Here is a 17,800-nt window from a genome sequence, read left to right as displayed (position 1 = left end):
CCACGGTCAGTCGTGCAGTGTGCGGTCGAGCATTATCATGCAACAGAATTGGCATTGACCGATTGACCAATTTCGGTTGTTTAATAGCAAGTTGTTGCATCATTTCGTCCAGTTGCTTGCAATATACTTCAGCCGTTATCGATGTACCAGGTTTCATAAAGTTGTAGTAGATAACACCTGACCTGGACCACCAAACAGTCACCATATGCTTCTTCTGTGTAATGTTGGGTTTCGCGTGATGTCTCGGTGGTTCATCAGCGTTCAACCACTGATGTGAGCGTTTACGATTGTCGTAGAGTATCCACTTTTCATCGCAGGTCACAATTCGATTAAAAAAAGATTCATTTTTGTGACGGGAAAGCAAAGAAAGTGAAGCCTCTAGACGTTGCGCCTACTGCGCATCGGTCAATTCGTGCGGGACCCATTTGTCCAACTTCTTTATCTTACCAATTGCAGCTAAATGAACCAATATGGTGGGTATGGAAACATTGAATATCGATGCCAATTCACGTGTACCTTGAGATGGATCGGACTCTACTACGGCTCTCAAGTGATCATTATCCACCTTCGTCTTTGGTTTTCCACGTGGCTCATTAGCGAGGCTGAAATCTCCATCTCTGAAGTTTTTGAACCAATTGCCCACCGTTGCTTTAGTAGTTGAACCTTCACCAAATACAGCGTTGATATTACGAGCTGTCTCCGACACTGTGGTTCCACGGCGGAACTCATATTCATAAATCACACGAATTTTGGACTTTTCCATAGTTCTATAAAAAAGAATCCACCAATAAAACTAATGAAGATATTTGAACAAACAAATATGACATTTGAAGAGCGAACATACATCTATCACACTAACCTAACCTGATACTGACGTTTGGCGCCAAATTTGAGATAACAAATGTTAAAGATGGCGCTTTTACATTTGTAAAGTTTCATACTTAATGACCCAATATTTTTCGAGATTTAGTAGTACGAGATTGACTGCGCTCAGCAGCCTCTACCTGCGCTGCACCCAACTGGTTTTTAACCGATGAGGTCAGATTATTAAAAAACCCGCAACGAGACTGAAGAAGCTGCTGCCGAAGAAGAAGGAACTTCATATGCACCCGGATTGGATGCACTTTGGTTTGTTACGAAATTCTATCTTTCTATATAAATTAATCAGTTGTAAAACTTTAAACGCGTTTTTCTCGAAATGACATTGGCGTCACTGATGTAAGTGGAGAGGGTGAGGCCAGAAAGCGTGCGACGATTCGCGAGACCATTCCCACTCCATTCCCACTGCATGCTACAAAGCACGTTTTCTGGCACCGTTGCCTCACTGCACCGTAACCAACAACGAGCGCACGGCCCTGCTATCGACGGCCTCTCTGTACGAGTCGCGTTCTCATTTGTACTGATTCTCTAATCTTATCTTATTAATAACTCGAAATTTTACATGGTTGTTTGCAAAATGGTATAAGACTTTTTAGTTCAACTAGATCTACCTGCAGGATAGCAATTGGACAACTTACGTGAGACACCCTGTATATATAATATATGTCAAGGTCAAGATCATCGGAGGCTACGCTAATGTGTATTTTTACCTTCATTTTAAAAAATTATCTTGACTTTCTAAATCTCTAATTGTAAAATAAAACTTGAAAAAACTTTTTTATTATCATAATTGCTCAGACGGTACAACTGTTTCCTTAGATATTTGTTCCTATCATTAAAAACAAGTGAGTATTCAAAACAGTATTTAAGATGATTGATTTAACACTAGAACTACCAACGATTTACATATACCTATTTCTATCGGAGAGATCAAAATAACTTGGTTTTGAAAAGAACAATTTAGTTAAAAAAACGTGCATTTGTATATACTTTTTGTTGTACTTAATAAAAATGAAAAATAGGATGTAATAAAAATGACTAATCATCCATAAAATGCCAAACAAGTCATTTTGACCCTCTTGATAAATCCAGTGTTAAGTTGACCATCCTGTATATGTAACAATAACTAGTTCTATTATATGCAATAGTTTACGAAAATTGCAAAGTAGAAATGTGCTCACTTTTTTTTTCTCACAGCAAACTAATATGAATATATTCTTAAGTTAATCACTCTACTTACTTGGATAAAGCCTCAATAAATAGCCATCAAATTGTTTGGTCTCTCTGAGTTTATCAGCAACCCCTGAAAATTTGATTGATATTCATTTTATTAATGATTACATGATAAGTATAATTAAGTAATACAAAAAGAAATTATATAATTGTATAAATTTATTAATAATTATAAATAACTCAATTGTTCTATAATCTCTAATGATATTTAACGCACTCTGTATGATATTTAATCATACAGAGTGCGTTAATCTAGCAGCACCAAGGTTTTTGCATTAAAAGATTTTATACTTATTACATTTTAAAAATATATCATTTATAAATATATTATAATTATGAATTTGTAATTCAAGATAACTAATTTTGGGTCATATGTTTTGTATAAACATTTGTATTTACAATTGGTAGCATTATATTATACCTTATCCATAATCGAAATAACATGTTGATATCTCAACTTTTTGTGTTAAAACGATATTATTACAACGCTACGCCGCTGCGACGTGTTACGAATTGCGGTGACGCTACGCCTTTGCTCTGCGCGATGACGTCACACCCCTACCACGATTACCTCGCACCGACCCCTCTACCGCGACCGCACCGAGGCAACCACGGACTGGAGGATATAAAAGCCGAACTGTGGCCGACCATCGACAGTCCGATCCGATCCGCTCTCTTGAGCAGATGCTTCCAGACATTCCTGCTACCTCCTAGACCGTTTCCGAGTCGGGCGCTCCCGACTATCCGCATAAGAGTACGTGCGCTCCCGTACTCAATCCGGGTGCACGCTCTTCGTCGGGGTGCTCCTGGGCGAACTCCACTTCCGTGTTCTCATCACGGATCGGGTGCTCCCGATCCCTCCGCCGTACAGCCAACGGGCGCTCCCGCTGGCAAGCCGGGTGCTCCCGGTGTACAGGCTGTCTCAGTGCGCTCCCTGGGGGACTCCTACTGTTCCACTCCTCTCGGAGTCGGGCGTTCCCGACTCCTTCCGCCGTACGACCGACGGGTGCTCTCGTTAGCGAGCCGGGAGCTTCCGGTGTACGGGCTACTTCATCAGAGTGCTCCCTGGCAGGCTCCGGCTTCCCGTCACCCTGACCGTAGATTATAAGTCCGACCGACCGTAGGTTGTAAGACCGACCGACCGTAGGTTGTAAGACCGATCGACCGTAGGTTGTAAGACCGACCGACCGTAGTTTGTAAGTCCGAGTGTAGCTTGTAAGATCGTGAATAAGCGTAAACCATCGTTCCGCTCTTTGCCAGCCGAACCGCAGTCGCGACAACCAGACCAAGTGACACCGCCACGTTCAGCTACTCTCTGTCATCCTTCATTTGTACATAGCTCATCAAACATTAATAAAGTTATTTCATTTACCGAGAACCAGTGTCTATGCATTTCTTCACTCTGATCCCGGCGAGCGATAAACTCCGAGGCAACGTTCCGCCCGGAAGAAAAGGCGTACCGTTACATTATATTATACTTTTTCCACAAAATCAACCACAGCGTGCACTTAATCTTTTTTATTCCTTTTCTTTAAAAAAGTAAGTTTTGTACGGATACATATTACGAGAATATCCCGAGCGGACACTGTGTTCATCGGACAGGACAATTCTTAATGTACAGACGCACCTGCATTTGCACAGAATTGCACTCTAACGTGACAGAATGTAAGTACGGTTACATTTTCACAAAAAGATTACATGCAAATTAAAGCACAATTAAATAGATAAATTGCAATAATGAAAAAACTTTTGAATCTAATCCATAATTATATTATAGATGTTATGTTACGTCCAGCTGTCCACAAAGACGTACAACCCACTCTCACGTGTGAACGTGAGTCGAGCCGACCAACTTATCTGAAAGAAGGTCAACGGCCGAGAGCCGCTCTTACACTTCTTAAAGATAAAAAGTCCGCTCGTCGGTCCTATTTCATGTAAGAGAAATTAATTCCTATTACAAGGGACCGAACCTCGTGCGATCAATGAGAAAGAAAAGAGGTGAAATAAATTAAACGAAAGTTAATTTTAACCATAAAAAAATTAATTTATTAAAAAAAATGATTTCAAAATTATTCAGTTTTACACTTGAATGTAACCATTAAATTAAAATAATGCAATTCGAAGGAGTAATAATTACAACTTATAAAGGAAATAATTGTAATTGACACAGTAATAGATGCTTTCTAAATGATAAAAATAATAGAAACTGACACGAATAGTACAGAATATAATATGATAAAGTTAAAAACAGTTTGATACCATTTAAGAGAATGATTACAAAATGATTAAAATTATACAATGTGAGACGAAAAATAAATTAGTATAATGACCGGACTCAGTTTTCGTTCAATCTTACAAATAAGTATAATCATTGATTTAAAATGATATAATTCGTTACCAAGAAATAGTGCTTACAACTTATTAAAAAAATAATAAGATTTGATACAAATACTAAATAATTTCCAATTAATAAAATGATAAAACTAACGGGAATAATGAAGATAATAATTGGATAAAATCAACCAGATTGGTACAAATTAAAGATGACTACAAATGATAAAAATGATACAATCTTACATGAAAAACGAAAGATTTGACAATTTGAATAAAATGGTTTGATGAATTTATAATTGTTGATGAACACCGTGTATCTGCGGCTGAGTTTTGCGATGGGTTTTCTTGCTCTCCGCCGTTTGGAGCGAGACAGAAAGGTTGGTTGAGGGACTCGGGGTGGAAAAAAAGGAGGTGAAAATGTGTAAAAGGCAGGTGGTCGGGTACTTTGCTACAGAATATCTAGAAAAACTTCCAGTTGTTCTAAAGTAATGGGAGAAGGTGACCGTGAATAGAGGCGGATAAGGGAATGTAGGCCTAATTTTTCAAAAGGAATAGGCGAGTAGGAAGGTGAAGATATGGGGGAATCAAAATCTTCGTTAAATTCGGCTACGAATTCCTCGGAGGACCGACTGAGGAACGGTGCTTGTCGCGGCGAAATGTTATCCTCGCAAGGTGCTTATCAGGGACAAAAAAGAGAGAATATGAATAAAAAGTAGAAAGGGAAAGAAAAAGGCAGAAGAAATATATGAGAACCAGTCGCAATAAATAAATAAAGTTAAGAAAACAAAAAAGGAAACAAAAGCAAAGATGCTTACTTTTGAGTTGACTGGTGACAAGATCAGAAAACCAAACGGGGTACTGAGTGTGCGTCCTCTGGATGACTTGACAAACGTGCAGGGCGTCGAAGGTTTTGTTCAGATGCAAATGTCACTGACTCTATTGATGTATTAGCTTTAATGCAATAATGCAAGGGGCGCACTGATTTATTCGCCGTGTCATAAATGCACGATATGGAAATAAATTTTATATTGTGAGACACTCTGCACAAAACTGGACTAAATGAGATGAAAAACTGGGATGAAGAACCTGTACTGACACAGAACGGGAACTATAATAATGCCCTGGGCGTTTTCCTGCCCTTTTTATAATATATGGGAAATCGTGTAAGAGGGGATTGGTAAGAGCAGTTAGGAAATGAAAAACGCCCTAGTTAGGCAACGGAATGACGTGTATAGTTAGGTAACGGGAGGCACATGTAGTTAGGTAACGGGAAGACATCTCTTGAATTGATTGACAGGCGAGAGCAGGAGATGAGAACGTGATCGTGATTTATGATCGGTGACCGTTCGGTGATGATGATGAAACGCACGTGTTTCGGGTAAGGTGAGGCAACAGTCATTGTGATAAGGTGGACGATGCATTAAAGTTCAGGGTTACTGCAAGAGGTTTGTCCAAGGATCATGCGGTGGGCACGTGTACTGCTGCATGTCTTACGGCAACCGTGAAATCTTGGTACCGTATGACAAGTAAATAGTAAAAAAAGTTGATCAATGGCTTGCAGCAACCGTGAGGGTTTTAGTTCGGTGTCGTGTAAAAAATAAATAACACGTGTTAAAATATTGAGATGTACGTAATTCTGATATCTGTCTCTTATGAAAGCAAGGACCCGTGGAGTCTGGACGTAACAGTTACTTGTGTCCAAAATATATAGTAGGCATCTCGTTTTATATAAAATTGATAGAATAATATCCGCAATAGTGTGCAAATGCATTTTTTTCCTGAAAAGCGATAAGCGTTGTGTCTGATTGGGACACAATCTATATTATAATATATACTAACTTGTGCCATTGTTCAGCAAATCTGAAGTTTCTTCCGAGCCATATGATAGCAGTGTTCCGATTAACACAATTAAAATGATTTCGACCAGAAATAATATAAGGGCTTGTTTTTTTTCAATGATTGATGAAAACATTACCTGTAAAAGATATTTATTGAAAGGGTTAATACACACATAATATCTCTCTAATAGTTTTGAGTTATTATGTTATTGTAAACATTTATCATTTCCGATTGTTTTATTTTCTTTAAATTTATATTGTATCTCTTTTCAAAGGTGTTCAAATTAATTTGGTGTCTTTTCTCACAAAATGCAAAGTTTATTTACAAAATATTGTGGTATTTTCCTCCACTCTGATGTCTTACAAACTCACTGGTCTATGCTCAGGATACAAATGACTAGATCAATCACTGAGTTAGCGCTGCCTCACGCCCAAACTTACAAAACTAGTTACAAAACTACTATGCTATTCAAACATGCTACAATTCGTCGCTCTGATACAAGCCTGATATAAATTTGAAAATTAAAATGAATAATAGTCAAAAAACGCAAGCATTGGGCAAAAGAAAATAAATCGATTTGCCAACAATAACAAATTAAAAGGCAATACTTCACATACGGTTATTTTTTATAACCAAAAATATATTTAAACATCAGTCAGGGTTTAATCCAAAAGCGCATATTATTTGGTATTTGCTTCCCATGTTACTCATGTTTCAGCCGCCGTTCGTTGTTTATTAAAAAGTTATTAACAAACAACATTTAATGGTAATTATTTAGTTTAGGGTTATCACCTCCGATTTGGCTGAAACTCACCAATATTGTGTATTTTGACGCGTAGAAACCGAAAATGAAAGTTAAAATCGTCGCTCTGCCTTGCAAAGCGAGATATTAAACGTTACAGTTAGCAACTGTTCAGGTTAGGAAATCTGTCATATCGACGGCCACAGGCGTAGCGCACACAAACCGACCATGCGCGGTGACGTAAAGTCCGCGAAATTAGAAATGTCGCACACACTATCGAGGTCCACAGGGTTGGTTACAGTTCGGTTAAGCGTGAAAATTAATCTGTATGTATTCAAAAAAGTTAATCACACTTAATCTAACTCTAACCAACCCTGTGGACCTCGATATAGTATGGAATCGAGGTCCATAGGGTTGGTTAGAGTTAGATTAAATGTTAATTAACTGTATGTATTACAAAAAAGTTAATTCCACTTAATCTAATTCTAACCAACCCTGTGGATCTCGCTTCCATACTATATCGAGGTCCACAGGGTTGGTTAGAGTTAGATTAAGTGGAATTAACTTTTTTGTAATACATACAGATTAATTAACACTTAATCTAACTCTAACCAACCCTGTGAACCTCGATATAGTATGGAAGCGAGGTTCACAGAGTTGGTTAGAGTTAGATTAAGTGTTAATTAATCTGTATGTATTACAAAAAAGTTAATTCCACTTAATCTAACTCTAACCAACCCTGTGGACCTCGATTCCATACTAATTTGAACGAAATCGGAGAGGAAGGAGCTCTTCATAATTACGATAAAATTTAATAAAATATATAAATAAATATATAAATATAACAATATATATGCATTGCGCAGACTAGATGTTTAATCCAGTAAGATGTTTTGGCATTTATAATGAAGTGTAGTACATGTGGTAATGAGGTTGATATAAATAAACATTAATGTACCAATGTAGACGGTATTATGTAAAAAATGTACACAAGAAAGGTGTATCTAAGCAGTACTGGTACTTGGTTCATCGGATGTCCCTGGCTGGTCCTCAGAAGTGGATCCTGGAGGATATAATTCAGCGATGACCTCAAAGAAGATTTCTATGCGTTCCAAGCGGGTATAGGCGCGTTTGAAGAGATACTCGCACAAATATCCAAGGACGTGATTATCTCTCGTTCCGTACCTTGGAATATTTCCGCGAACCTCTCTCCAAACGCGCTCTATATGTTGCGTATGCGCACCTGTGAATTTAAAGATTTTATTAGAACTACACACAAAGTAACAATGGTTTATTTTAGTATAGTAATAATTTTATACGTTTCTCACCACTGTCAGGATCGACGAAGTTGTAGGAGTGGTTAACTGTCAGATGTTGGAAGCCTTCATTGTTTAAACAATTATATGACTTCCAACAATCTGACACGATGGTGGTTCCTGGCAATATCCACTCCTTAATACACGCCAGGAGTGTCTCTTCGGTTCGATCCTGTACTGGAACGATAAAAATCTTCTTTGTGTCTCGCTCATATCCTCCGAAAATCCATTGACCTTTGATAAGCCGACCACGATTGTATTTTCTTTTTCCAATTTTTGCCTCGTCGATTTCCACTATGCGTCCTGGGCCACCAAGTTTGTCAGAATTCTTCTCAGCCCAGAACACACAGACCTGTAAGAAGAAATAATATTACTATTTTTTCACATATGTTTTTGAAATATATAGTGTATAAATATATGTTAAAATATAATTACCTCTCGGCAAAAATTGAACCAATCCACAATCGTGGCCGACGAAGCGCCAGTTTCATCCTGCGTGTCATCTTGACGTGGATATCTCAACATCAAAAAACATGCTACAATTTTGCATGTTGTAGCCACGTCAAGATGACTTTTGTCGAACCAAGTACCTTTTTTCGCACTTCTCTTGAAGTTACACTGTTTCGATATATGTTTCTTGTGTACATTTTTTACATAGTACCGTCTGTTACATTGGTACATTAATGTTTCTTTATTTATATCCACCTCATTACCACATGTACTACACTTCATTGTAGATGCCAAAACACCATGCTGGATTAAAAAATCCACTAATTTTGTATGGTAATACGTTAAATGGCCAAATTCGATCAGCCCGAACATTGTGTATCGTTTCGTGACTAACAAGACTAACATTATTGCACTTCATTTGTTTCATATCGTTAAATTTAAATTTCGTGCACTCTACAGTACTTAAGACGCATGCGCATGTCGTCACAGAGCATGTGATGTCGCTACGTTGCCATGTCGGTTCGTCGATATGACAGATTTCCTAACCTGAACAGTTACTAACTTTAACGATAAATATCTCGCTTTGCAAGGCAGAGCGACGATTTTAACTTTCATTTTCGGTTTCTACGCATCAAAATACACAATATTGGTGAGTTTCAGCCAAATCGGAGGTGATAACCCTAAACTAAATAATTACCCATTTAATGATAGTACATGTATTTTTCAGCTGTCTACACGAAAAACGGAGTTTCGGAGGTTGAGTTAGATTAGGTTAGGTTTTTGCGGGAAGGGAGTACAAGGGGAGGGGCGAAGCCCTCTCCCGCCCAACTTCTTCTCTTCATATCCTCTATAAATCCTTTATAGATTTGCAGATGCCAGTGTTTTATGCTGTGTGGATGAAGGAGGAGCTTCCCTCTGCAACCCCTTTCCGCAAAAAACCTAACCTAACATACCTTAACTCGTAAGTCTTCCTTTTGCGTAGACAACTAAAAATTCAACAAAATTAACGAAATTAACAAAAAAATATTTAATGCTATTGCACAAATTTTCAGCTATCTAAAGCAAAGAAAGAGTTCCGGGTAGGTTTAAGGGAAAAGTAACGGATTCAGTCAAGTTAGATTAGTTTAGATTTTTGCGGAGGGCGCGGAGATCCCGAGAGGGTGGAGAACCGGTACCGGGCACATCGCGAAGCCCTCCGTGCGGTGATAAAGGAGTTCAAAAAAAGGCCTGGAAACTCCTCTGGACCATTTACGAGGATCCTTGGGGAAGCCCATATAAGATTGTGATAGGCAAGTTGCGTCCCCCGCGACGGAACCCCGGAATATAGAGGAGATTCTGTATTAATAAAAGAATAACTTGTTATAACGACCAAGCTGGCAATTTTATTTAGCAACTTAGTTACACAACGTTTCGGCCGGTCTTCGGCCCTTTTCAAGTGTCAACAAAATTCGATAATATAAGTCACTTTCTACAACAAATACGAAGGAATGGAGAATAAGTAAAAGAAATAAAAAAATATAAAAGAAAAAGAAAAATGTCGATCATAATGTAAAATAAGAACCATGAAACTCATACAAAGTAAAAATAAAGTCTACTCACTGGCAGAAAATGACCATTAACAAAGAACAAAGATGCACACACATCTTGAAAGATACATGTCAGCACTCAGCGAAGGTCGATGAAAGAGTGAAGTGAAAGAGAGGAACGTTAGGTGTTTTTCAATAACGGTTCGTAAATACATGGTCAAATTTCCGTGTCAACCTGGAGGTTGATAGTGTTGTTATCCCGTTTAATGAAAAACATCTCTGCCACCTCACGCTTTCTATTGTGAGTTTCCCTATGTAAGATTTTAACATTATTCCAATCGAATTCGTGGTTATTATTAATTCGATGTTTGCTAACAACTGAATGCATACTATCTTGCTTTTTAACATTGGATTGGTATTCGTTAGTGCGGGTGCTTAAGTGTCTCCTTATCTGGCCAATATAACAACTATCACAATCTAAACAGTTGATCTGGTATACAACACCAGTTTGTTGAGCATTTGTCAACTTGTCTTTACCGCGTTTTATAATACAATCGAGTTTCTTAGGAACCGAATATACTACATCTAGATTAAAGTGTTTAAAAAATCTATCAATATTGTCACTTAATCCCTTCACATATGGTATACTTATAATCTTATTATTAGACATGTCATCACTAATAGCAGAATCCTTCTTATAATTAATTACCCTCAAACGTGCTGTAATGTGTCTGTTGACAAATTCCATAGGATAACAGTTGTTAGAAAGGATAGAACGAACAATCTCCAAATTATCTGAATGAAATCTCTTGTCAGGCAACTTTATGGCTCTGTCAACCAACTCGCTGATATGAGCAATGTTATGAGCAAATATTTGGTAGTTCGATGGAATCTCCACTCTCACCTATTATAGCGGATATAGTTTTAGATGACCTTGAGACATGTCATTTTATTAAAAGATATCTAAAGGACGTCTTTGCGATGTCTTTTGGATTTTTATGCTACCTGGGATGCGTTATTAATATTATTTATCCAATACTTTTACACACTTAACACAACTACACATGTCACGTATGAACATATACGAATACTCAATATGGCGACGAAATGTTGCAAGTTATTCCATTCGGCGACCCTGGCCACATGCAGAACATTTTTCACTGCCACTTCTAATCTATGGAGTTAGGTCTCCTTACTCTTACTTCGTGCGCATAACGTTTAAGAAAGGAAGCACAATATAATATTCGTTTTATTGTACTTAATTATACAAAACTAATGATATTAACAAATTGCGCCAACTACAATAGGTATTTATGCAAACCAGAAAATCTATTACTTTTTATTATTACTCTTTGGCCGATATTCATTGTTGATTCTTATTTAAAACCATATTAAGTACAATTATAAGATATTTGAAACCAATCACACAGCCGTATTAGCATCTTAAGACATTATTACTTCAGATCATCTGGAAATAAGAACGGACTAGGAGATAAATGCGGACTAGGAGATAATAATATTACAATATTTATTTGTATGTTGAATGTAATGTAAAACAATATGTGCTCAAAACTGTCATTACAGAATCATATATTATTAACTGGATATATCACTTTAATATCAAAGGCCAGTATTCATAGTCCGCTCTTATTCCAGACGCGATCTGAAGTAATGTCTTAAGATGCTAATACGGCTGTGTGATTGGTTTCAAATATCTTATAATTGTACTTAATATGGTTTTAAATAAGAATCAACAATGAATATCGGCCAAAGAGTAATAATAAAAAGTAATAGATTTTCTGGTTTGCATAAATACCCAACTAAAGTAATAGATTTTCTGGTTTGCATAAATATCTATTGTAGTTGGCGCAATTTGTTAATATCATTCGTTTTGTAGAGTTCTTTTTTGAAAGAACTTCGGGTTTGAAAGATATCATTAGTTTTGTAGAGTTCTTTTTTGAAAGAACTTCGGGTTTGAAAGATATCAGTTTTGTAGAGTTCTTTTGTGAAAGAATTTCGGGTTTGAAAAAACTGCGGGCACTTATACTTGGCGCTTTTTTTATACCTTTTTTTAAAAAGGTAATTTTGTTGTGATTTCGCACATTTTGTAGTGTGAAGTATGTTATTCTTTTCTTTTTATTAACGGCATTAATAATATTTATTATCAACAACCACTATCCTAATAAAAAAGTCAGATTATGTATACAAATTCACGCGCGGGAAATGTACTTTTGATATAGTATACATACAGCGCTATCGGCGCGGAAGAAAGGTGAACTACAAAGGTGAGAAGTTTAAAATAAGAAAAACGGCTATTTCATTTGCACCAACCTAATACTTGGCGCTTTTTTTATACCTTTTTTAAAAAGGTAATTTTGTTATGATTTCACACATTTTATAGTGTGAAGTATGTTATTCTTTTCTTTTTATTAACGGCATTAATAACATTTATTATCAGCAAAATGATTTGTTAATATCATTAGTTTTGTAGAGTTCTTTTTTGAAGGAACTTCGAGTTTGAAAGATATCAGTTTTGTAGAATTCTTTTTTGAAAGAACTTCGGGCGCGTATACTTGGCGCTTTTTTTAAAAAGGTAATTTTGTTATGATTTCACACATTTTGTAGTGTGAAGTATTCTTTTTTATACTATATGAGGATTTGCATAACACGAAACATCTGTATTTTGTAAACCATGTAAACCCCAAGCAATATTTTGCCGTGATATTTGATTTTGACAATTCTCTTGAAGCAATTACTTTTGACAATGCCCATGGAACATCTTTTACTTTGCGATAGCGTTCTTTTGTAACAATAATTTACAATGAGATTTTAAGGCATAAAACTTAAAATTTAGGCTCGATTGCACCCTTGTGTTTTCATAAAGGGCACATAAAAAAGAGACGAAGAGTGACTTAAGAGTGAATATTTTCAATTATAAGCTTTATAATAAATATTCTAAATATTTTACTATTTTAATTTTTTAATTATATCGATATCTTAACAAATGGCAAAGTTAGCTATTTTTTATTCAACCAAATGTTAATAACTTTTAAAAGTTCAACTATAAACGAAACAACTAGAAACGATCCTGAAAAAGACAGCGCAAGCGGATTCGCGATATCTTAACAAATGGCAAAGTTAGCTATTTTTTATTTAAACAAATGGCAATAACTGTTAAAAGTTCAACTATAAACCAAACAACTAGAAACGATTCTGAAAAAGTCAGCGCAATCAGATTCACGATATCTCAATTCTAATGTAGAGCCTCTACATATGATCGTTATGTGTGAGTCACACGGATATACCAACAGCATCTCCGCCGGTCGGTATAAACGGAGTTGCTGCCAACTCGACGAAAAAGAACGGATTGTACAAATGACGATGATGATGACGACGACGATGTTTCTTAAATGAAATTTTCCAATTTCAGACTTTGCATCGCCATATCTCCGCTCGTAGGGCACGTACAAGACAAATAAAAACACTTTTATTATATAATTCGACCGCAAGCTATCCATTGAGCCTACTTAGAAGTCCATTCGTTCAGCGGTTATTGAGATCTAATAATCTGAGTGTCTGCGAAAGCGTCGCTTCGCGTAATAGTGTCACGGTGCGGTCTCGCCGCGCGTATACTTGGCGCGAGACACTACCGTGTCTCTTGATTAGACAGATAGTCTAAGATTATTGTAATTCGAAACGTATTTATCCAAATGTAAAATAATTAATGTTTTTTGTTTCGTATATTGTATTGTATCGTTTTTTTTGTTATGTATTTAGCCAGCAACACACATATTTTTGCAGGGTTGGGAAGTAACGCGTTACTTTTAACGCCGTTACCGTTTTCGTTACTTTATTTCGGTAACGCTTTGGTAACGCCGTTACCTTTCTCTATATGTAACGAAAGAGTAACGATGTTAGTTTTTCTTTCGTAACGATAACGAAAGTGACCGTTACTTTATCGTTACTTTTTAATACATTTCTATGAACCGGTCCGACCAACTTCAAAATGCACAAGGGAGAATTCACATTGCATCCTATATAAGGATTCTAAAGCCTTGTGGCCACAATGCTAGAAATCGGTCCGAGATCTCAGTCGAGAAATATGTAGCCAATCAACTTGCTTTTCCGTAAAAGTGCAAGTTGATTGACCACACATTTCTCGGATTGAGATCTCGAACCAATTTCTAGCATCATGGCCACAAGGCTTCACTAGCAGCACGTCCTATACAAGACGAAATCTTTTCGACAAAACTTTCTGACTGGATTAGATTCTGTATTGTCATTCTTTATTATAATTCTGTCTCACTATAACCATGTTGGATCGTGACGTCAGAAGCGAGAAATGATACGCTGAGAATTCGTGTGTGCCATTTTCTAATAAAAAGATATTTAGATTACAAATTCTTCTACATCTCTTTAGCATACTTCTAAAAATGTCCGAAAACTAATTTTTTCTGTTAACAGTCAATCAATAGCCATAAAATGACTGTGATATGAGATTTGGTCATGCGGAACAACTGCGCATGTGCAAGACTATTTTCATATTACAGATATTTTATGACTGTTGATTGACTGTTAAAAGAAAAGGTTAGTTTTCGGACATTTTTAGAAGTATGCTGAAGGGATTTGGAGGCTTTTGTAATCGAAATATCTTTATTAGAAAATGGCACGCAAGAATTCTCAGCATGTCATTTCTCGCTTTTGAGATCACTATCCAACATAGCTGTGGTGAATACTCAGGAACTTTCCTTAATATTAAGGAAAAATTAATGAAAAGTAACGATTTTTTATCGTTACTTTTAACTTAACGGTAACGCGTTACTTTTTAAAATCGGTAACGAGTAACGGTAACGAGTTACTTTTTCCGGAAAGTAACGGTAACGGTAACGTGTTACTTTTAAAAAGTAACTTTCTAACCCTGTATTTTTGTTAGATGTTATATTCATGTTGCAGGCGCCTTTCGAAATACTTTCATTAAATGCATCATATCAAATATAATCAAGGAAGTCATTTTTTGTTGACCTCGCAATTTAAATCTATACGAAGATTGAAAATAACATTTTATTTTTACTTTGTATGAGTTTCATGGTTCTTATTTTACATTATGATCGACATTTTTCTTTTTCTTTCATATTTTTTTTATTTCTTTTACTTATTCTCCATTCCTTCGTATTTATTGTAGAAAGTGACTTCTATTATCGAATTTTGTTGACACTTGAAAAGGGTCGGAAGACCGGCCGAAACGTTGTGTAACTAAGTTGCTAAATAAAATTGCCAGCTTGGTCGTTATAACAAGTTATTCTTTTATTGAATTACTCTGGCGGCTTAATCTATTACACTGAGTTGAATTCTGTATTACGTTAAACCGAAAGAATTTATGTTACAACCCAATAACTACATTCCCTACATATTGTTCTCCATTATGTTCATCAAGAGACACGGTAGTGTCTCGTGCCAAGTGCACGCGTAACCCAAAATGCGCGCGTAGCGGCAGCGAGAGACGGACCGTGGATATTTTACGCGAGACAACTAGTTGAGACTAGCCGAGATTTTCGGATCTTAATAACGCGTGGATCGATCGAGTTAAGAATAGGCTCAATCGATTCTGCGTACTCGAATTATATAATGAAAGTGTTTTTATTTTTCTCCTACATGCCCGGTGAAGGGAGATATTACGATGCAAAGTCTATATCGTGAAATATTTTATTAAGAAACTCACTTATCGTCGTCGTCGTCTTATCACGGAAAACGTACAGTTCACCTTTTCACTACTAGACGGCGTTTACGGCAGTGCCGGCACGGCTAACGGCTTCGCTAATAGAGAGCAGTGCGTATTCTAGTATGTGTGTGTGTGTGTGTGTGTGTGTGTGACATACACACATATGTATATAGAGTTCGATAATTTTGAATATGAAGAGGAAAAGTGTGATTAAAAAGGTTTGTGAGTGATCCCACGTGTTCGGAGGTTACATATGACTATATACAGTCTGTTCCACAAGAATGTACGGTTCCGCATTTTATTAAGGGGTAACGCCACTCTGGCGCCCGGAAAAACAGCCTAATTTTTTATGGGAATATAATGAATGGAATACAAAATCCGTTTAAAGACCTTAATAGATGGCGCACAGATGTTAAGTTCGGTTTTTCCGATTCTCTGAACAGTTCGAAAGAATGCTTTGAGGTTATATGGGTAGTGTGACTTGTTTTGTCTGTAACACAGCAAAATAAACACAATGAGTGCTGCGTATGCAAGTCGTTTTGAAGCAGTGTTTCTTTGCACACATCCGAAAGGACCGAAAATGTCGTATGCAGCTGCCGGCTGCTACATGAAAAAGTCAGAGGGGTTCGTTAGGAAGTGGGTAAAACGTTATAACGAAATAAAAAATGTTGATGACCTGCCGGAACGTGGCACCTGGCGCTCAACGACGAAAAAGGACGACAAAGCTATCATCAAGATATTTGAGAAGAATCCTGGGTGTTCGTTACGGCGAGCGAAGAATCTTTTATTGAAAAAGAGTATAGAAGTGAGCTTTAATACTATTAGACGACGATTGCTTGATTCCGAATACGGCTGGCGGTCCACAAAGTTAAAACCTTTTTTGAGCGAAAGACACGTCGAAAAACCGTTGGAGTGGACAAAGGCTAATATTGACCGAGATTTTGCCAATGTAATTTTCACCAATGAATCATCCTTTTGGGCCTAGATTCCCAGAAGGTATGCGTGGTCGACTCGTCACGATCCCATTGTTCAACATACAGTAAAACACCCAGTGAAAGTACACGTGTGGGGATGCTTTTGTAAACAGGGATTTGGTATTTTATATCTCTTCACAGACAATCTGAATGAATATCAAGTATGTTATAAACACTTCCGCAAGAAGATTACAGTTGCTTTTTACATCATCGTTTCTTATTAAATACAGCAATTCCTCTTCTATATATTAATAGTGAGAATAATAGCGTTGATGTAATAGATGTTGAGTCAGTAAATAATGTGCAACAGCCATCACAACTTCTATTAAAAGAAAATGAAAGCGAACAACAAAATAAAGTTTCGCAGACTACAGACATGCCATATTTACAAAAGCAAATACAGCAACATAGCAAGCAATTATCAGAACAAATGGACAATAAAAGCAGCGCAAAATATATGGTATATTCTATATGAAAATAATTTTGATTCGCTGAATTTACGATTTTTAAATCAAGATACGCTTGAAAATTTTTTTAGTCACATAAGAAGTAATGGATGTGCTAATACAAACCCAAGCCCTGTATAATTTCAAGGAACGTTTAAATCATTACTTTTTTGTAATTTTATCTCAAAACATTCCGTTGGAGCCAATTGTAAAGAAAATAATGAAGGATCTACATTTATTCTATCTCAATTACTGAATCTTAATAAACAAATGAAAGAACTGTACTCCGAAGTTGATGAAATAGATGAAATAGAATATACAGAAGCAGCGATGCCTTCAGTT

At 36.7% G+C, this 17,800-nt stretch overlaps 1 protein-coding gene across 4 annotated transcripts in view; it reads right to left on the bottom strand.

Annotated features, from left to right (window-relative positions):
- LOC105276776 (ammonium transporter Rh type B) overlaps positions 1-17,800 on the bottom strand; it is a 352,615-nt gene that overhangs the window by 267,818 nt on the left and 66,997 nt on the right. For 2 of the 4 annotated variants that reach the window (XM_026970179.1, XM_026970180.1), the window contains 2 exons: positions 6,286-6,421; positions 2,120-2,182 (listed from right to left, as the gene is read on the bottom strand). In XM_026970179.1, the coding sequence (XP_026825980.1) occupies positions 2,120-2,182; positions 6,286-6,421 (199 nt within the window). The remainder of the gene's footprint in view (positions 1-2,119; positions 2,183-6,285; positions 6,422-17,800) is intronic. The other 2 variants (XM_026970178.1, XM_026970183.1) reach the window with 1 other exon arrangement.

Source organism: Ooceraea biroi, chromosome 6 (assembly GCF_003672135.1).
Source record: "Ooceraea biroi isolate clonal line C1 chromosome 6, Obir_v5.4, whole genome shotgun sequence".
Classification (NCBI taxonomy): domain Eukaryota; kingdom Metazoa; phylum Arthropoda; class Insecta; order Hymenoptera; family Formicidae; genus Ooceraea; species Ooceraea biroi.
This window is presented reverse-complemented; position numbering and strand designations above follow the sequence as displayed.